Source organism: Otolemur garnettii, unplaced genomic scaffold (assembly GCF_000181295.1).
Source record: "Otolemur garnettii isolate 467f Iridium unplaced genomic scaffold, OtoGar3 scaffold00211, whole genome shotgun sequence".
Taxonomy (NCBI): Eukaryota; Metazoa; Chordata; class Mammalia; order Primates; family Galagidae; genus Otolemur; species Otolemur garnettii.
This window is the reverse complement of record NW_003852606.1, coordinates 642,320-664,159: the sequence shown is the minus strand read 5'-3', so window position 1 is coordinate 664,159 and position 21,840 is coordinate 642,320. Positions and strand designations below refer to the sequence as shown.

The 21,840-nt window shown below is 44.3% G+C and overlaps 1 protein-coding gene across 1 annotated transcript; it reads left to right on the top strand.

The window, feature by feature from the left end:
- The first annotated feature begins 276 nt into the window (after positions 1 to 276).
- ZNF473 (zinc finger protein 473) lies at positions 277 to 14,586 on the top strand. Its single transcript, XM_003801538.3, has 5 exons — positions 277 to 668; positions 4,138 to 4,328; positions 8,036 to 8,162; positions 8,734 to 8,823; positions 11,656 to 14,586. The coding sequence occupies exons 2-5, from the start codon at positions 4,263 to 4,265 to the stop codon at positions 14,055 to 14,057; spliced, it is 2,685 nt and encodes an 894-aa protein (XP_003801586.2). The 5' UTR covers positions 277 to 668; positions 4,138 to 4,262; the 3' UTR covers positions 14,058 to 14,586.
- Positions 14,587 to 21,840: the final 7,254 nt, after the last annotated feature.

Here is a 21,840-nt window from a genome sequence, read left to right as displayed (position 1 = left end):
GTCCCTGTGCTGTGCCTAAGAACTCCATTTCCCAGACGCCTTTGCGGCAGGCCTGTTCCCCGGTTGGGATTACTTCCTCATCAAACACCCCCTTTCCACTCTAGTTAGAATGCTGCTTCCTGGTTCTACTGCGCATGTGCCAATATGAAACCAATTGGAATGAACGGCAGGTCATTTCTCCACCAATCAGAAGTTACATTATCACTTCTTCCTCAACTCCGCCCCTTCCGCTCGTCTTCTCCGGAATCCCAACGTCTTTCTAAACCCATTTCAATGGCAACTTGCGTCTTGGCTCCTCCGGAAATGGAAAAGCCTCCCAGTCTTCTAGGAAACGCAGGAGAAAGTTGATTAGATGGTCCTTTCAAAGTTGGACTACAAAACACTGAAGTCACCTGGTCTTGATTCTGTTTCTACTCTACCCCCTTAGAGCGCAGCATTGCAGTCTCTAGGGATGAAGCGGATGGATATGAGAAGGCAAGGCGTCCGCACAGTCCTCTGGGAAATATAGCCTGGCTCTGGCGCGGAGGATCCTGGGTGGAGTAGCTCTGAGTAGAATCGCGTGACTCCGGAAGTTGCTGAGAGGAGGCGCGTGGGAGAGGAGTTGGATCACCAGCTCCTTCGGATGGGAAGGGGTCGCGTCTGTTAACTCTATCTATGATAATCTCGAGGTAAGGAGACCCTGGAGGCTTTCGGGCTCGGCCCTAGCTAGGGGATTAACAGAATGCTAATGCGGAGACTTTGGCAAACGGCGCTTCGCCTTGGGTGGTGGTGGGTTTAGTGAGGGCTTAAACTCTTGTTCACAGCCCAGTAGTCCTCATAGGCAGTTTCTAACAGAGTTCCAGGCGGCGCCTGTGGCTCAAAAGGAGTGGGGCGCAGGCCCCATATACTGGAGGTGGCGGGTTCAAACCCAGCCCCGCCCCCCCCAAAAGCTGCACGCCCCACGCACACCAAATACAGAGTTTCGGTTTTCTGAGCCTTTTGGTTTGGGAGATTGTATATAACGGACTGTGGACCTGCCCTGTTTTTTTTTTTTTTTTTTCTTTTGAGACAGAGCCTCAAGCTGCCGTCCTGGGTATCTGAGGTATCTGAGAATACCGTGGCATCACAGCTCACAACAATCTCCAACTCCTGGGTTTAAGTGTTTCTCTTGCCTCAGCCTCCCAAGCTGGGACTACAGGCGCCTGCCACTCAACGCCCGCCTGTTTTTTTGGTTGTAGTTGTCATTGTTGTGTGGCAGGCCGGGCTGGATTCGAACCCACTAGCTCTGGTGTATGTGGCTGGTGCCTTAGCTGCTTGAGCTACAGGCGCCGAGCCATATTTGCCCTGTTTTGTATGTGTGGAAACTGAGGCTCGGAGAAGGTAAACGGTCTGGCCTTGGTTCCAACCAACAAGCAGCAAGGCTCCCGTGCCCAAGGATTTCCAGCTCCGTAATTGTTTGGCTTAAGTCACCCTCACAGGCTGGATGGCTTTGGGCTTCCCCAAATAGGGCCCCTGTTTCTTTCCTCCCAGGTCTGAGGCCTGCATGAGATGCAGACAGAATGGGAGTTGGAAACTTTAGACAGAGGCCTCAAATTCAGGCGTGAGGGCCAAGCAGATAGAATAAAGGAGAGAACCTGCTCGGGTGAGGCTGGGGGATGTTGGGGAACCCTTTCCCCATCTAAAGGGGGGGCTTTAAAAGGGCTGCAGTGAAATTAATTTTGTGGAAATACTGACCCAGTGTTGTAAAATCCTGGGGTTTTTCAGAAGCTGGAAATCTAGTTTTTAGTTGAAATTTCCCAATTTTCAAGTTTAGGACTACTTAAAGAATTTTCTTGGAAAACATTCTCTCACCAGTGAGAATGACACAGGCCCACAAGTCCTTAAAAGTGGACAGAGTGGCAGAGTGTTACTATGTCACCCTGGGTAGAGAGTGAGACTCTCTCAAAAAAAAAAAAAAATTCTTAACCTGCAGCCACAAAATCTAGGAAGCTCCAAAAGGCTAAGTTTTTTTTTTTTTTTTAAACAGAGACAGAGTCTTGCTCTGTTACCCTAGGTAGAGTGCTGTGGTGTCACACAGCTCACAGCAACCTCCAACTCTTGGGCTTAGGTGATTCTCTTGCCTCAGCCTCCCAAGTAGCTGGAAGGACAGGCGCCCGCCACAACGCCTGGCTATTTTTTGTTGCAGTTTAGCTGGGCCGGGCTTGAACCTGCCATCCTCAGTATATGGGGCTGGCACCCTACTCACTGAGCCACAGGCATCGCCCTAAGTTTTTTTTTGAGATAGAGTCTCACTTTGTTGCTCTCGGTAGAGTGCCATGGCCTCATAGCTCACAGCAACCTCAAACTCTTGAGCTCATGTGATCCTATTGCCTCAGCCTCCTGAGTAGCTGGGACTATAGGCACTTGCCACAATCCCCGGCTATGGAGAACAACTTTTTTTTCATAAATTTGGTTGGTATCTGTAGCTGACCTGAACTGCTACACAGCACTTAATAACCCTTAATGACTTAAACCTACAATGAATATTTATTCATTCATTTATTTATTTGAGACGCGGTCTCATTCTGTTGCCTGGGCTAGAGTGCAGTGGCAACATTATGGATCACAGCAACCTCAGACCATCACCTTGCCTTAGCCTCCCAGGTAGCTGAGACAATAGACATATGTCATCATGCCTGGCTAATTTTTCTAGTTGCGTAGAGACAGAGTCTTGTTATGTGGCTCAGAATGGTCTCAAACATTCCTCCTGCCTTAGCCTCCCAAAATTTTGGGATTATAGTCATGAACCTAGAATGAATATATCTTTCTCTATAGAATGTTAAGTATTTGATAAGGCAGTGCTGTCTATTCTATACCATGCTGGAATTTTAATGAAATATGCTAAATATATTCTGCATCATCTTTTTAATATCTGAAAATTTCTGAATTTTAAAGTACGTCTGGCCTAAGTTTTAAGGACTTGTGGGCCTGTGCCATTGTTAAGTCATCGTGCTGCTTTGTGACATGGAGTGAAAGCACTCCATCAATGTATATACTATTTGGAAATACAACATGGATAATGTGTAAAAAACCCTATGGAATGGGGCAGTGCCTGTGGCTCAGTGAGGAGGGCGCCGGCCCCGTATACCGAGGGTGGCATGTTCAAACCCGGCCCTGGCCAAACTGCAACAAAAAAATAGCTGGGCATTGTGGCGGGCGCCTATAGTCCCAGCTCCTTGGGAGGCTGAGGCAGGAGAATTTCCTAAGCCCAGGAGTTGGAGGTTGCAGTGAGCTGGGAGATGCCACAGCACTCTACTGAGGGCAATAAAATGAGACTGTCTCTACAAAAAAAGAGAAAACCCTATGGAATAATGTTTTGCTTATTATTGGTCATGAAAATAACTGAGTGGGCCGTAACCATAATTTTTTAAAAATGAAATAGAATATGCATGGCTTGGCTCCCCTCGCTCTGTGGTTAGGGCGCCAGCCACATGCACTGGGGCTGGTGGCTTTGAACCTGGCTGGGCCTGCTAAACAACAATGACAACAACAACAAAAAATAGCGGGGCATTGTGGTGGGCACCAGTAATCCCAGCTACTTGGGAGGCTGAGGCAAAAGAATCACATAAGCTCAAGAGTTATGACACTATGTTACCTCAAAAAAAAATTAAATAAAAATATAAAATAAAATGAAGTAGAATAAAAGAGGCTAGAATAGAAAATATCCCAATAATCCTATGTTGTAAATATTGCTCTTGAAGCTTTTGTTTAGTTACTATGTGTATGCATAGTCATGATATGTATTGTCTTCTTTACTGTGGATCAAGGTTAAAAGATTAAGAAATATTGTTATGGAAGACAATTTTGGAGACTGACTACCTGGATTCAGATCCTAGAGATGATAATCAGAAATCTCAGAAGCACTGTCCCTTTTGTTTAGTTAGAGAGACAAATTTGTTCTGTCGACAAATATTTAAGAAGCATCCACCATATACTGTTAAGATAGCAGTAAGATGGAAGTTCCTGCTGAGGTGATAGGCTTTCATCACCAAATCTCTCAAACATGTATTATTTATTGACTGTTGAGTGAGAAGAGTGGTATCAGAGTTACTTCGAGGTACTGAAGCACAGTGGAAATGTGAGTTTTAGTAAATACAGTTGTTGCTGTGATTCCTGCAGGGAGACTCACATTGGGACTCATCCTCCTACTTCTGGATATTCTGAGCACTCATCCACCATGGAGAGGGAGTCAGCTATAGGAGGAAGGGAGACTGGTCCTTCCTGCAACACTGCCAGCCAAGAACATGCAGGGGAAAGAGGAGGAGCTTAAAGAAAGCCATTGGGACCCAGTCGGCTCAGCCATGGCTGAGGTGAGTTAAGTGTCCCCTTCATCTTAATGGATTACCCCTAAAGGCAGGAAAACTGGCCTTTGTTTGTTTGGGTTTGCTGTCCCTTGGGCAGTCTTTGTAAAGTAAAGCTGTTATTCTTGCTTTTGTTCTTTTTCTTGGTGCCTTTCCAGAAATCTATGTTGTTTATGTGATAAATTCCAGGTTTCTCAGCTTGTTCCTGTATACCTCTACAGCATCATCTGTCATTTCCCCAGACAACCAATAACTTGCTTTTGGCTTGGTGGTAAAATACTACACAGTACTTTCTAGTTTCCTGGCCTTTGCTCAGTCTATGCCTTCTTCTAGAATACCCTTCACTTCTTTTCTGTCTGGTAATGTCTTGCACGGTCTTTGAGACCCAACTCAGTATCTACCGAGCCTGCCTTCATAGGCAGAGTCAGCTTTTCCCTGCTCTGGCACTTTGCTGTCCCATAGTACCCCGGCTGCCTCTACTGTAGCACATAGCCACCTAGATGTGGGTATCTCTGCATTTTTTTGTCGGACCCACCAGAGAAATTCCTCAAAGACCAGAAGTGATGGGGATTCATCTGTGGGTTCTAGGGCCCAGCATAGGCTCAGCATACAGGAAGCTTCTTGAGGTGTTGATGGGGATTCATCTGTGGGTTCTAGGGCTCAGCACAGGCCCAGCATGCAGGAAGCTTCTTGAGGTGTTTGGTAAATGAATGAATGCGTGAAACCATTTCTCCACCTAGTAAATATCTGCTCATCTTAATCGCCCAACTTGAAAGTTCTATAGGAGGCTTACTCTATCCCTAGGACAACATCCTCCTTACCTCCCAGACCCACTGAGCCTCTGATACCTCCATCACAGCCCCACTGCCTCATGCTCACTGATAGCATCCCTTAGGTCTCCATCAGAGTGGGTACTCATCAGGATCAGGGACCAAGTCTGATACATGCCTGTGTCCCCAGCACCCACACTGTGATCTGACATACAGGAGAAATGATTGTTCAATACACACTCCAACCTTGTCACTCTCCTATATAAAACTCTTCTGTGGTGACTTGCTGCCCGTACTCAGTGGTTAGGCGGGTTCAAACCCAGCCCAGGCCTGCTGAACAACAATGACAACTACAACCAAAAAAATACCCAGGCATTGTTGGTGGGCACGTGTAGTCCCAGCTACTTGGAAGGCTGAGGCAAGAGAATTGCTTAAACCCAAGAGTTTGAGGTTGCTGTGAGCTATGATGCCATGGCATTGTACTAAGGGTGACATAATGAGACTGTCTCAAAAAAAAAAAAAAAAAACCAAGACAACTCTTCTGTGGCACCCCGGTGCCTGAGGGATCAAGTCTGCGCTCCTGTCTTTCCACTCCATCACTGTGACCAGAGGCCATGTCCAGCATAGTCTGGGAGTCTGAGAGAAGGAAGCCAGCAAGACCTGCTCTGATCTAGTTCCTGTTGAAAAAATGTCTTTGGCTCATCCTTCTAGACAGGGAGGACAGCAGTAATTTTAATTATAAATAACAGAAACTCTGACTCAAATCAAGATAAATAGTCAGAAGACTGTATATATCACATAACCAAAAGTCCATAGGTTAGGCTGACTTATCTGCCAGTATGATTGGGACTCAGTTCATTGTCCCCATCTCCCAGTCCCAACTAGTGTTGATTCCATCCTTGATGAGCTTCCTTTATTTCAAAACAACTCTCAGGACCACAGGCTTCCTTGCCTCATTCAGCAAGTATTATGTGATTACGTTACATTGGTTTTGTTCTGGGTGCTGGACTAGGGAATTAACTTATGTGATCTCTGCCCTCATGAAGCACACACATGTTATTGGGAGTGACTATATAAATTTGCTAGGGCTGCTGTAACAACATACCACAATATGGGTGGCTTGAACAACAAAAATTTATTGTTTTCACAGTTCTGGAGACCAGAAGTCTGAGATCAAGGTATCAGCAAGGCTGGTTCCTTCTAAGGGCTGTGAGAGAGAATTTCTTCCTTGCCTTCTGGCTTCTGGTGGTTTAGTGGTGATTCTAGTGTTCCTTGGCTTGTGGAAGCATCACCCTGATCTCTGCCTTTACCTTAACATGATATTCTTCCTGTATCTTCACATCGTCTTCCCTTCGCATGTGTCTGTCTCTGTGTTGAATTTTCCCTTTTATAAGAGCATCAGTCATATGGAGGGGCCCACACTAATGAGCTCATCTTAATTTATCACCTCTGTAAAAACTGTATTTCCAAATAAGGGCACTTTCTGAGATATAGGAGGCTAAGACTTCATATATTTTTGGAGGGTTACAATTCATCCCATGCTAACAGTAAAATACTTAAGTCATCACAAAGAATGCAGGCAGTATTAAGAACTATGGAAAAAATAAAGCAGGAAAGGAGATAAGAGGGCTGGGGTAGGTTTGAGACAGGCAGTATAATCTGCCTGGAGGATTGGGACAAACAGTATAATCTAGAATAGAATTAGTGTGTTCTCCGGCCCTTCCTATGTGCTAGGTACTGTTTGTTCACCTCCTAGCAGTGTCTCAGGTGCTTCTTAGGGGAACCTTGATGAGATAGGGCTAATGAAGGGTTGCGCAACTTACCACTAGTCACCCACAGAGGAAGGTAGAGGGGTGAAGCCTTAAATCTAGACAAGAAAGTTGATTTCTGTTCTTCCCTAAAACGTGTCTGTGTGTGTGCATGCAAATGTGTACCTATGTATACATTGCAGGGGGAGGAGAGGTCCAGAAGGGACATGCCTAGAAACCACAGTTTCACCTATAGATGGGGTATATGTTTTGTGTCATTTTTGTGAGTATTTGAATTTTTATTTTAAACACTTATTAACTAGGAAGTTTTAAAATGAAAAAGATGGCATCACTGAAAGTTGGGTAGGTGGATATGAGCCTTAGGTAGTCATGTGAGCTGAAGTGGACATGACATCAGCTGTGAGGGGGTCTTCCCCCAAAAAAACTTTACTGACTCAAATTAGGCCTCAGCATTAGAAATGCTAAGCAGTTCATGGAAAATGCAGGGGCCTGAGGAGCTCCCCGGTGACACCTTGAAGAAGGAGTTTGTCACATTCAGAACTTAGGACCTTAAATCAGGAGCACATAAGTGTATAGCAGCTACAAGAGTATAGCTGTAGACTAAAAATGTTCAGAGTCGTATTAGCTGAATGCAGGATATAGGTCTCCTTGGGTTCTTTTTTTTTTTTCCCCCTCCTTGGGTTCTGATTCAAATAAGCTAATTATAAAAAAGCAACATTAAGTTGTCATGAGATGTCAGACAAATCTGTATGTAGACTTTGAATGTGGTCTAGGTATTCAGTGATATTAAGGAGTTACTATTCATTAAGAAGTAGGTCACAAGTGAAATCGATGATCCCTGGGTGATATATCCATGGTAGTTAATTGTATGCATTTCTGTATTTATATATGTTTGAAAATTTCCATGGTAAATAAAACTTAAAATCTTGAGTGAACACTAAAAAACAAAAGCAAGAAACACATGAATTTTAGGATCAGGCATTTGTATGACTATGAGTGTCTGTTTTATTCCCTGTCCAAGACTTTGTTTCCTTGCTTACAAAGTATGGAAGTTTCTGTTCCCTTCCATCTCAAGGTTCTTGTGAGGCTGAGATTTTTGCCAAAAGCCTGGAAAATTGAGGGCTGGGGTTATTCTGAGTAAGTTCCTCTGAGTTACCAACAATGTGTTGTATTTCAGGAATTTGTGACTCTCAAGGACGTGGCCATGGATTTTACTTTGGATGATTGGAAGGAGCTGGGCCTAGACCAGGGGGACCTGTTTTGGGACACAGCACTGGACAACTACCAGAATCTCTTCCTGCTAAGTGAGTGTCACCCATCTCAGAGCCCCAGTCACTGCCCTGCTATGTCAGTTATGCTTCCCATCACCCATAGGATGAAATCTCAGTTCCTAAGCTTCTCAGAATCAGCGTGACCTGGCGCAGTAGTTCTGGCTGGCTGAGAAGGTATTGGCAGTATCTGGAGACATTAGTGATTGTCACTGCCTGGAAAAAAGTACATGCGATAAAGTCCAAGGAAGCCAGACAAGCTTCCAGATTTCTCTCTGTGGAGCGATGTGAGTAAACATAATTTCTCTGGCAATGAGGTGTGACAACGTGTGTGAAATGCTATCTACCAGGGAAGCTTGTTAAAGAGTTGGTGTGGTACCAGGGTTTTTACTGAAGCCTGGTCATAAGTCCACCTTAGCCTGGCATGTATGTATACCAAAATTCTGGACTCTAAGAAAGGAAGCGGGTACTCAGTGTAAACCACAGTGTTTGTACAGTTTAGGCCCAGTGAGCCCCTCTTATCAATTCTGGTGATTCTGGGAAACTTCCCGAAATCAAGCCTTACCAATAGGCCTGATTGGATAATAGTACTGTTCTCTCCCTGCAGACCCCCCAAGACCCAACTTGACCACCCACTTGGGTGGCAAGGAAGAGCTGGAGGCCCTGGTGAGAGAAAGCCCAGAAGCGACAGCCCCTGGTGAGTGAATGGGAAGGGGCTCTCACCAGCACCTATTGTGGGAGTAGGGACTGCTGTGTTTATCATCTGTCCTTAGGACCTTCATCTAGAGGCCGTGGCCAGTCCCTTCAGGAGATCTACCCAGATGTTTCAATACCTGGCTTTTGGGCTTCACTACCATTTGCCAGCTTCCATTCCCTTGTCCCTGTGGACTCAGTGTAGGTTGGGACATTTGGATGGTCCCACACTCTGGCATGGCCTCTACATCTCCATCTACTGGTGCATTCAACACAGGGCTGTCCTGTGTTTCTTCTTTCCTTCTGGACTCAGCAAGGGGAGGCCTTCCACTCCCTGAGTTGGTCTGTCTACCTTCTTGCTTTGTGCTCCCTAAGCATGTGAACACCCTGGTCTACCCCTTTTATGTCCTTTTGTATAGGCCAGGGCATAGCATATAGCTACATCTGGTAGTAACTCAAGTCTGGGCCTGAATGTCACCAAGAGTTTCCACTCTGTCATCTCCTAGGCAAAGGTTCCTTTAGGTGTATCACATTAGGCAGTGAATATTTCCTGGGTATTCCCCCAAATAGGAGAAAGCAGTGGCAGCTGCCTTGCCTAGGAATAGGGGGCTTCTCTCATTACTTTATGCGAGAAGGAGTGCCCTGAACCCAATACCACAGACATCTTAGGTTCCCCCCTACTCAGCCAGTCTGTAGCTCCCTTCTTGACTTAGCACCCATGAGCTTTTGAATGTGGGCCTTCTGTAGCCTCCTCTTCAGCACATTAGTATTCTGTGTAGGTGACTAACCTAGGCATAAGCTCCTGCAACTTCTGATTGCTGTTTTTGCTACCTCAACATACTGGCTATTTCCAAACACAGGCAGCCATGTCTTTATTGACTTTCCATAGTAACACTTGTATTGCATTGTTTTCATTTTTGTCTTTCTCCTTCTTTTTTTTTTTTTTTTTTTTGGAGACAGAGCCTCAAGCTGTCCCCCTGGGTAGAGTGCCGTGGCATTACAGCTCACAGCAACCTCCAACTCCTGGGCTCCAGCGAGTCTCCTGCCTCTGCCTCCCAAGTAGCTGGGACCACAGGCGCCCACCTCAACGCCACAACACCCGGCTATTTTTTGGTTGCAGCCGTCATTGTTGTTTGGTGGGTCTGGGCTGGGGATTCAAACCCGCCACCTTAGGTGTACGTGGCTGGCGCCTTAGCCAGTTGAGCTATAGGCGCCGAGCCGTCTTTTTCCTTCTTAACAGTGTCCCTCTCTAGGGAATAGAGCTTAGCTGATTCACCCTATATTCCTACTACTAAGAGATGCATAAGAGGTGCCTATTACATATCTATTAGAGCATTCTAGGTGGGGGGAACAGCATGAACAAAGGTATGATCAGGAAAATAGCCAGATATTATAGGACCTAAGAGCAGAGGCAAGGATGACATGGTTTTGTGAGGCAAGTGTCGATTCCAAGCTGAGAGACATTAAGCAGTCTCACAGATACATAGTGAACCAAGAAATCTCAGGAAAAGGAACAGGCTTGGAAAGGTATATGATGGTGGGAGAGGGAGGGAAGGAATGAGAGAAGGGAAGACAAGGCATAGAACAGAGCAGTGAAATTTATGCTTTGTGAAAGATCCCAGAGAACACATAGCTTGGTAAATAAGAGTATGTGGTCAGATGGGTTCAAATCCTTGTTCCACTGCTTACTTAGCTGTAAAAAAGGAGAAGCATGCTCACCTTACAGTGGGATATGGGATGTAACTGAGGCACTCCTGCCCATGAACAAATGTGCCATAAATGGGAATTACACTGTCCTGTGACTCTTTCCTGTGTGGCAATCCTGGTCTGCTGGCACTGAAGACAGATAGATAGGCAGTGATGTGTCCTGATCAGAGAGCTTGTCTTCTGGTCAGGGGTCAGACCTACTCATAACCAGTTAAAGTAAAGGATAGTAAGTGCTTAGCTGTTGTTCAGGGAATACAGGGCAGACAGGAATACCCTCACCAGGGCAGTGTACCTAAAGCAGAAAAGGGTATAGGGTTGATTGTCAGAGAAGACTTTCAAGCAAAATGATACCCAACCTGGGTATTAAAGGACACAGAAGAGTTAACTTAGGAGGCACAGACAAGAAAGTCTCTAGTTTCAGGGAATCACAAGAGTTCTGTGGGGCTAGTGCACATACAATGCTGGGCTAATCAGTCCACCTGCATTTCTCTTCCCCAAGCAAAAAGCCATGGGAGGGTTGTATCAGGGAAGTGATATAGCCAGATCCATTTGTTATAAAGCCCTTCAGGACTTGTGTGGAAGACTGGAAAGAGGATGGAGAGGCCAATGAGGAACCTGAGGTCATATGGAGGCAATAGAGGAGAGGAAGGTAGTTTAGGCATTTTGGAAGAGATCAGACAGGAAATAGTGTCTGAGTAGAGGGAGGGAGAGGTTTATTCCTAGGATTCTGGCATGGAGGACTGGATAGCTGGTGGTGGGCTTTTCCAGGATGGAGGATGCAGAGCATGAGGAGCAGGATTTTGGTGACAGTGTAGAATAGAGGGGAGGGCAGAAAGAGGTGATTCCAGGAGACTTTTTAGGAAACTTATTCATGTAGGTGTGAAAGTAATGGTAGAGATTTTCATTCCCTGTCAAACTCCTGTGGTTTCCCAGCTCCCTTCTTGGGAGTGGGTTCTCTATTTTCTGTGATGCCATTTCCAGACAGGTCACTGCTACCTTAGGGCCCCTTGATGGGCAGTCTGGAGTTAAGACCAGTCACTCCACTCTCTGTTGTCCATGTTCTTACTCTGTAGCTCCTATCTTTCCCCTTTTGGGAATGGGAGACATTTGTACTTTCTTGCTCTTTCAGACATGGTTGAGACCAAGAACTCTCCTTTGAAGCAGGATTTCTTGGAAGAAGGACTCTCCCAAGAGATTATGGAGACATTTTCCAAGGATGGCCTTTGGAATTCTGATTTTATAGAAGATTGTATAGATGAGAGCTGGTTAGATAGTTTGCTGGAAGATCCAGAAAGTCTTCTGAGGTGTGATGTTACCACCACCAAAGAAAGTTCCATAGAATGCAGTAGTCACGAGTTCAAGAGAGGCCTTAGTCCTATATCCCTCCTTTCCACAGGAGAGGACTCTGTGGTACACGATCTTCCTGAAAAGACCTTGACGCCAGCTAAGTCTAACGAAGATAGGAGTAACTTTGGCTACTACTCAGACCAGAGTCAGCAGGATTCTGTACAGGGAGGGGAGAAACCATATAAATGTAGTGAATGTGGAGAAAGCTTTAGTGGGAGTTACCATCTTATCCAGCACTGGATTAGTCATACTAAGGAGAAACCCACTGTGCATCAAGAGTGTGAGAGAAGTTTCAGCCAGAGTTCTTGTCTTTTTGTTCATCCAGTGACTCAAATAGGCTGCAAATCTTATGTGTGCAAGGAATGTGGGAAAACTTTTAGTCAAAATACGCACCTTCTATGGCATCAGAAAACTCACACTAGAGAAAAACCACGTAAGAGTCAAGACAGAAACCGGCAGTCCCTTTGTAGCAAACGGTCTTTTAAATTTCAGAGAACTCACATAATTAGTAAGTCCTATAAATGTAATGATTGTGACAGGACTTTTAGCCAGACTTTTCATCTTATTCGGCACCAGAAGATCCATACTCCAAAACGCTATGAATGTACCAAATGCCAGGCGACTTTCAACTTGAGCAAACGCTTCATCCAACATCAGAAAACTCATGCTGCCAAAACTACCTCTGAGTATCAGGAGTGTCAGGAGTGTGGGAAGGCCTTCAGGCGGAGTTCCCTGCTCATTGAACACCAGGCTGTTCATACTGGAGAGAAACCTTATAAGTGTAATGAATGTGGGAAACTCTTTAGCTATACTTCTACCTTAAAGATCCATCAGAGGGTTCACAGTGGAGAGAAGCCTTACAAATGCAGTGAGTGTGGGAAAGCCTTCTGCCGGTACACTCACCTTAATGAACATCAGCGAATTCATTCAGGCTACAGACCACACAAATGTCAGGAGTGTGTCAAGAGTTTTAACCGGCCCTCACAGCTGATTCGACATCAGTCCATTCATGCCACAGAAAAGCCCTACAGCTGTTCTGAATGCAAGGAGACCTTTAGTCATAATGAACACCTTGTGCAACACCAGAAAATCCACACTGTTGAAACCCCCTATGAATGTCAGGAGTGTGGAGAACGCTTCACTTGCATCTCAACTCTGAATTGCCACCAGAGTATTCACACTAGAGAAAAACAAGAATTTGATGTGAATAGGAAGACCTTGGATCAGAGCACAGAACAGAGAGAGCATCTAAGTTTTGATGAAAAGCGCTTTAAGTGTAAGAAATGTGAGAAAACCTTTAGCCACAGCAGATATCTAATTCAGCACAAGAAAATTCACACTATCATGAAGCCATTTGAGTGTGACCAGTGTGGGCAAGGCTTTGACCAAAGGGCTCAGCTCGTTCACCATCAAAGAATCCACTCTAGGGCAGGGCCACGTGAATGTGGTGAGCATGGGAAAGCATTCAGCAGCAGCACTTCCCTCATTGAACTTCAGTCTTTTCACACAAGCGAGCACCCCTTTAAATGTAACAAATGTGAAAAGACCTTCAGCCACCGTGCATCCCTCTCAGAACATCGGTTAATTCACATTGGAGAGAAACCCTTTAAATGTAACAAGTGTGACAGAGTCTTTACCCAGAGTAATTACCTTATTCAGCATCAGAGAATTCATGCTGAAAAGAAACCTCTTGAGTGTAAAGAATGTGGGAAAACATTCAGTCAGAGCTCATGCCTATCTAAACATCACAGAATTCACACAGGGGAAAAACCCTATGAATGTGGTGACTGTGGGAAAGCCTTTAGCCTTAGTGCTGAACTTAACCGCCACCAGAGAGTTCACACTGGAGAAAAGCCTTACATTTGTCAGGAATGTGGAAAAGGTTTCAGCCAGGGCTCATGCCTTACTATTCACCAGAGAGTTCATACTGGGGAGAAGCCCTACATATGTAGCGAATGCGGGAAAGCCTTTGCCCAGAAGGCAAATCTAACACAGCACAAGCGAATTCATACTGGGGAGAAGCCTTACACCTGTGATGTATGTGGCAGAGCCTTTGGCTTCAGTGCCCATCTCAGTCAGCACCAGAGAATTCACACCCAGGAGAAACCTTATCAGTGTAAACATTGTCAAAAAACCTTTCGGTCCTGCTCAGCTCTTAGCCGCCATCAGAGGGTACACAAGTAACAATACTTCCTACAGCTACTGGGTGGCAGCAGAGCCCCCAGATAGCTGAAACCATGTTTATATGAGGTTAGAAGTTGAAACCATCACATTGCAAGCTTCTCTCCAAATAAATAAATCTCTATTAGTAAAGATTGATGAAAATGTTTGCACACATGAGTTGCATTAAAACAAGGAAAACAAAAATTGAGAAGCCATACAACAATGGGATTCAGAGGGAGACTGGAGCCAGTCTGCCTAATTTAAACACCACCTTTACTGTGTACCACATAAGTGACCTTGGGAAAATCATAAAATCTCTCAGGGCCTCAGTGTCCTCATCTGTAAAACAGGCACAATATTTACCTCAGAGGGTGTTGCATTAAATAAATAAATGTGAAGCACTTAGAACCAATATCCAGCATTTAAGTACTCACCTAGTGTGGGCTACAAATACCTGTCAGCTATAACACAAATATATTCTTTTACATTAAAAGAAGAAAACAATTGGTAACCTGCCTCTTTTTACTGCACTTAATGTTCTCATAATGTTACTGCCTTTAGTTTAAATTTTCCTTTTAAAAAGTTTTTGTATACCATTTTAACTCTTTAAAAATGTCCTTCTTGCCTTTTCTGACATTTATCTCTCTGTTTTGTCCTAGTTTTTTCTTAACTTGCAGAAGGCCAAAAAGAGTATAAACTCCTAACCTGAGGCTAAAATTTTCCACTCCTAACTGCCCAAGCTTGTCACTCAGAGGACATTCCTTCTCACATTACACGTTTCCTCTTATCGTAATCTTCCTTCATTGAAAGCTGTTGATTATACATGTGAGACACAGTTTATCATGGGAGTTAGTGATAACTGAAAACACAGCTGGATTCACTTAGGAAAGCTGCATTGATCAGGATGTTACACAAAACAGTGTATATGAAAGACATTCGTGGGGAGTTGAAAATTGTGGTATGCAAAAGTGGTAGGTAGGAGTGGTTACTGCTCATTGTGCACCGTTTATCCAGGATGACTACTCATCAGGCAATTCGCTAGGATTGGAGTCGATAACACCAATACAATAAACACTGCCCCTGCTTGGAAACTTCTAGAATCAGAAAGGAAAATGAATGACTCCATTTTCATAGAAGATTGCTGTTAACAAGTGACATCCTAAAAATATCATATTCCCTCATGTCAGGAAGTTCTGGGACCACCAAGGATTGTTGGAGAGCCCAAAGAGATGGAACTATACAACCATCTCCCTCTTGACTGCTTCGTCTGCTCTGGGCTTTTGTGCCTGACCCACTAAGTGATCCAGTCACATGTTTGCTGAAGCATGACTGAATGTTATGAAAACAGACCCTTTTACCTTTTATGTTTTCAGTGTTTAAAATAGTTGAGGGGTAAGTGCTCTACCCTTGGACTATTTAAACCTTGCACCTTGAGTTCTTTTGGTTTTATGGTTGAAATTGGGAGCCTTTTGGCTGATCACTGGGCCCATGCAACAGTGGGGAGTGTACTGTTTTTCAAATGGCCAAAACCTTTTAACTCCATGCATATAGTTTGTTCCCTCTAGAACTCTGTCTAGGAGATGAGCATGTTATTAATACATACGAAAGGGGTATACAAAGTGTTTCAGGACAGGAAAAGAATTGGTAAGTGTGTTCAATGAGAATTTTTGACACCAATGATGGTAGTAGGAGGCTTCCTAGAAAATTGGTAGCCATTGGTTTTAGCAGGGCTAAATCTCTGTGATTATCTGTTGCTGGGGGCCAGGGTAGAAATGTCTTCCATGTGTGCATGTTAGTGTGTTCTTCTGATTAAAGTTTTGAGTCTAAAAGTGTTGGTTTCTTCTCTCAACTGGGTGCCACACAGCCAGACGCCAGGCATCAAGAGTCCCTGCTTAGGAGAATGGGGGAGGCCTTATGATGGTGAATGTTGCCTAGTAAGAGGGAACAGCTGAATCTCTTTCCACAGACTAGGCAGGGTACAGATCTTTGGGGAACTATACAATTTTAGCTGGTCCTCAGATGCATCATCAAACAATGCTTTTCAGTTCTGTACAAGTCTGAATAACCAAGGAGAAAGCACAGGCAGCATGTAGTTCACTCCTGTAATTAAACAAACAATAGGCCTCAGATAATATAGAGAGTCGGAGTCTCACTATGTCGCACTTGGAAGAGTGCCGTGGTGTCACGGCTCACAGCAATCTCCAACTCTGGGGCTTAAGTGATTCTCTTGCCTCAGCCTCCCAAGTAGCTGGGACAGCAGGCACCCACCACAACGCCTGGCTATTTTTTGGTTGTAGTTGTCATTATTGTTTGGCAGACCCAGGCTGTATTCAAACCCTCCAGCCGGGTGTATGTGGTTGGCACCCTAGCTGCTGAACTACAGGCACCGAGCTATCAGATAGTATTTTTAATTAGTAATCAAAAATATGTATATTTTGCTGTCTTAGTATTTAATTCCCTTCCTCCCTCTTCCTTTTAGTGACAAGTATACTAGTGTCCTGCTCAAAGTAGTGGGAAAAAGTCCTCCTTGACTTAAGTTGTTTTTTGGGTTTTTTTTTTTTTTAAGGTGAACTGATTTAAAGGCAAATACTGGTAGTATACATAGCTATGGCCAAAAGTTGACAGAATATGAATGAAGTTTGGGGCAGACTTAGTTAATTTAGGACTGGCACCCCTTTAAATGGCATATCCTATCAGGATGAATGAGATAACTATTGCAACAGATTTCAGTATCAGATCTTAGTAAGTGAATAGAATTTTATTTCTTTCATATCATATGTCCACTGTGGTTTAGTAGGAGTTTGTGGGGGATCTGCTTTGTCTCCTCAAGAGACCAGGGTGGCAAAGGCCTCATTTGGGACATCTGCAAGTACTGCCTGTCACTTCCATTCATGTTTCCTGGGTCAGAAGTATTCACACTGGCCCAATTGCAAAAAGGTTGAAAGTATCTCCTCTGTGCCCAAGAGAAAGGAACTGAAAGTTGGTAAGCCCATTAATGTCTAGCACTGTACCCACTTGTGAAGATTTTCTGATTATTTGGGGAAGGGCTCATGATATAATAGTGATAAAGCAGAATATTAGCCATTATGTTTAGAGGATTTACAAATAGCAATAGTTGGCTCGGCGCCTATTGCTCAACCGGCTAAGGCGCCAGCCACGTACACCTAAGGTGGCGGGTTCAAATCCCCAGCCTGGACCCGCCAAACAACAATGACGGCTGCAACTGGGCGTTGTGGCGGGCACCTGTGGTCCCAGCTACTTGGGAGGCGGAGGCAGGAGACTCACTTGAGCCCAGGAGTTGGAGGTTGCTGTGAGCTGTAATGCCACAGCACTCTACCCAGGGGGACAGCTTGAGGCTCTGTCTCAAAAAAAAAACAAATAGCAATAGTTATATGATTATAGAAAAGAGGATGAAGGAAATTCCCTAAAATTTCAAGTGTTTTTAAGTTAAGGATTTTTAGTTTCTTCCTCATACTTCTATTTTCCAGATTTCCCACAATGAATAGGTACCATTTTCTATTACAGAAGTAATGCACTATTTATTTTTTGAGACAGAGTTTCACTTTGTCGCCCTCGGTAGAGTGCTGCGGCATCACAGCTCACAGCAACCTCCAGCTCTTGGGCTTAGGCCATTCTCTTGCCTCAGCCTCCAGAGTAGCTGGGACTACAGGTACCCGCCAGAACACCCAGCTATTTTTTTGTTGCAATTTGGCCGGGGTCAGGTTTGAACCCGCCACCTTCGGTATATGGGGCCAGTGCCCCACTCACTGAGCCACAGGTACTGCCCCATAATGCACTCTTTAAAAATATTCCAACAATACAGAAGTGTACAGAGCAAAATGGAGAAGTTCCTCTGCCCCACCCTATTGGTTCCCTATAGAGAACAGTACATATTAGCCTTCTTTTTGATGTGTGTAGATTCTGGCATCTTAAGTGTAGGGGTGAAGTAGAAGAGATGTCTCTAATGAATAGAAATCTTTTGGAAAGTTCCAGTCCCAGGGATTCCTGTGACCTAGAAAAATGGTTTTCAAATATTTCGTTCTTTAGCAGCAGAGCTTCTTTTAACATAGCATTTCCTAAAGTGTGGCAGACATACCTCTACATTGGAAGATGATGTTATATTAAATATCACTAACACTGAGGAAGTCTCTTTTCTATTCTGTTGCTCCTTTTGGACACCTCAACAAGAAGGTATTGCTTTAACACCTCCCATCTCCTTGTCTCTCTCTTTTTTTCTTTTTGGTGGTAGTTGTTTATTTGTTTTTTTTGAGGCAGAGCCTCAAGCTGTCTCCCTGGGTTGAGTGCTGTGGCATCACAGCTCACAGCAACCTCCAATTCCTGGGCTTAAGTGATTTCTCTTGCCTCAGCCTCCCAAGTATCTGGGACTACAGGTGCCTGCCATAGCGCCTGGCTATTTTTTGGTTGTAATTGTCATTGTTTGGCAGGCCCGGGCTGAGAGTCAAACCCCCCAGCTCTGGTGTATATGGCTGGCACCTTAGCCGCTTAAGCTACAGGCGCCGAACCCCTGTCTCTTCTTTGATAAATGAAGATTAAGACTTAAGCTTCAAGCTCAGCACTTTGGGTAGATAGTGGTATCCATCAGCCATTTGCAAACAGCACTTTTTGTTGCATTTACTCTTAGGGTAAACTTTCCTTCATGGCAAGTGATGCTGGTCGTCCATTCACAGTTGTCAAAAGTTTTAAGGGACATTGATTGAAATAAACATTAGGAGAGTCTTGGTACAGGTAGTTGGTGTCTCAGAAAGATGAAGCATCAAAAAAAGTGGCATATGGATGCCTAACATTGAGAAAGTACTGTTTTAAGAAAACTATACCTTAGAGAGGCACCTGTGGCTCAGTGAGTAGGGTGCTGGCCCCATATACTGAGGGTGGCGGGTTCAAACCCGGCCGTGGCCAAACTGCAACAAAAAATAGCTAGGCATTGTGTCAGGTGCCTGTAGTCCCAACTAATCAGGAGGCTGAGGCAAGAAAATGGCCTAAGCCCAAGAGCTGGAGGTTGCTGTGAGCTGTGATGCCAGACACTCTACTGAGGGCAACAAAGTGAGACTCTGTCTCTAACGAAAAAAAAAAGAAAACTATACCTAGGAGCCCAATCTATGATATAAAACAGATAAAAGCAGAGTCCTCTGATTAAAGGCACATGGGGGCTACCCCCTGTCTCTGTCTGGCCTAGCTGCAGGCCTAGAACTTTGCAGAACTATAAATCCTAGTGCTGGAGAACTTAATGATTCACTGTCTTTCATGATTCGTGAAACATGAATCCCTTTGACAATATCTCAGACAATATGCTAATGTATCAGTATCAATATCCACTGAGGAGATTTGAGCAATCAAGGCAGAAAGCTTGTCCCACCATAACCTAAATTACCAATGTCCCACATGCTTCTCAGGCACTGAGGTACAAGACATTGGTGTTGCTGGTTATAGTGGATGTCTGTCACCTCTCTAAGATCCACTCTTTGTCTCCCCAGCTGCCCTGGCTTCTCTTGGGAATACATGTCTTCAAAATTCCATCCCCATTTGTAGGCAAATAATATATAATCTAGTTAAGACAATCAGCATTCCCTTCTCTAGCCAATGTGATTGGTTCACAGTTAAGCATCTGACCCAAGCTGGGCTAATCAGAAGAAATTTCAGGGTCTCTGCTGAGAATGCTGGGATAAACATGCTCTCTCTCCTGCTGGGCATGGATTGTAAAAAACAGAGCAGATGCTGCAGCCATCTTAATGTTGTTAGGAATCTGTAGTGGGTTGAGTAAGTGCCCCCCCCTCCCTAATTCATGCTCAGTTGGAACCTTGGAATGTGACCTTATTTAGGGAGATGGGGTGTTTGGAGATGTAATTAGTTAAGGATGAGATGAGATCATTACTGAGTTAGGGTGAACCCTAAATCCAGTGGTGTCATAAAAAGAGTAGAGGACATAGAGACATATATAGAGGAAGCCATGTGAAAACAGGCAGAATTGGAGTGATGTGGCCACCAGCTAAGGAATACCAGGAACCTGGAAGAGACAAGGAAGGATCCTTTCCTAGAAACTTTGAAGGGAGCTTGGCTCTGTTGACACCTTGGTTGTCTGACTTCTGCCTCCAGAGCTGTAAGAAAATAAATTCTTGTTATTTAAACCACTGAACTTCTGGTAGCTTGTTACAGCAGCCCTAAGAATCTAATAACAGGGATTCAGACTTAGATGAGCCAACACTTCAGGAAGCCAAGTGATCAGACAGGACAAAACTAGGTCCTCTCAGTCATGGTTTAGTTCCTGAGTTAGACCTCATGTTAACAAACCAAAGGGGGAAAACAACAACAATATTAGCAACAACAAAACCCACAAAGGGCATTATGCTCCTCAAGGAACAGAAAAACAATGACTGAGACAATGAGGACTGTCAAGGAAGAGAGGATTTATTGAAGGAGATGCATCTGGTGGGAGGGGAAGGCACAGACTGCCTCAAATCCATGTCCCCAATCAACAAGGTTCTGGGGGGTTTTCTGCAGTTGGAAATGAATAGTGCATAAGGGAAATGTTAATGCCTTATGTGTTTGGGGTGGAGTACAGGGCATACAAATGAAGTGAGAAATCATGCTAGTACACACATCCTATGAATAAGGTGACCAGATTTTAACATTGGTAAAGCGGGACACCATTGATGGGGCGGGGGGCATGGCCTGACAACAATGCAAACTTTGATAAGCAGTTCTTGATAATCACTTCTCAACAATTATTGTTATTATTACAGTTTGACATTACAAAATTAACAAAAATAATATAAAACTCATATCCTGGTGAAATAGCCACATGGCAGCCGAAAACTGTATATTCCCTTACTGTTCTCCCGCCAGTTCATGCATTCTTTCCGAAAATCGGGACTTTTTTAAAATGCCGCAGGACGCGGGACAAATTGTTAAAAGTCAGGACTGTCCCGCCAAAAGTGGGACATCTGGTCGCCCTACCTATGAACAAAAAATGGTAGACAAGTCCCTCCCAGGGTGGAGATTTTAGTATTTTAATGAGCTTGAGGTTAATACTGGTCAATCTTTCAGCTTTGTGCATAGGCTTGGTTGGTCCTTGAAACACCTGTGGTGGCATATCACTTATCTTTTCTGGACAAAAAGATGGTATAAACCTCTGCAGTTCCCTCATAGTGGGGGGCACTTATTCAGCCCACTACAGACTCCTAACAACATTAAGATGGCTGCAGCATCTGCTCTGTTTTTTACAATCCATGCCCAGCAGGAGATTCCGCATTCCTGGGAAAGAAACACAAAGGGGAATTCATCACTGCAGCAAAAAGTTACAAAGTTCTGGTCAGCAAATCTTACTGGCCCGAGGACTTGAAACATATGAGAACTATAAAAAAAATTACTGAAAAATGTTCTCTTGCTTATGGATCCAGTTACACTTTTAGTTACCAAACCAGCAGAGAAGTATCTTTCTCGTTTGAGCTATTTTGAGTTAAGTTTTTTGCTACTTGACATCCAAAAAGTCCTTATTCAGACATGCCCATTTAAAAGATAAGGAAACTGGATCAGAGAGCAAAATGACATAGGTAAGATTCAAAATTAGGTTCCTCATCAGATTTCTCTCTCAGCTCATGAACTGAGTCATGTGCCCGTCCCTGCACCTATTGTACCCAAACCGGGGGTTGCACCCCAAAGACCACTCACTAGATGCAAGTCGATGTAAGACGCAAGAGGTGAGTTTATTGCTGACGCGTCAGGGTCCCTCAGCCACACGGGGGAAGGACCCCGGGAGGCTGTTACAGGCTGCTTTTAAGGCTGAAAA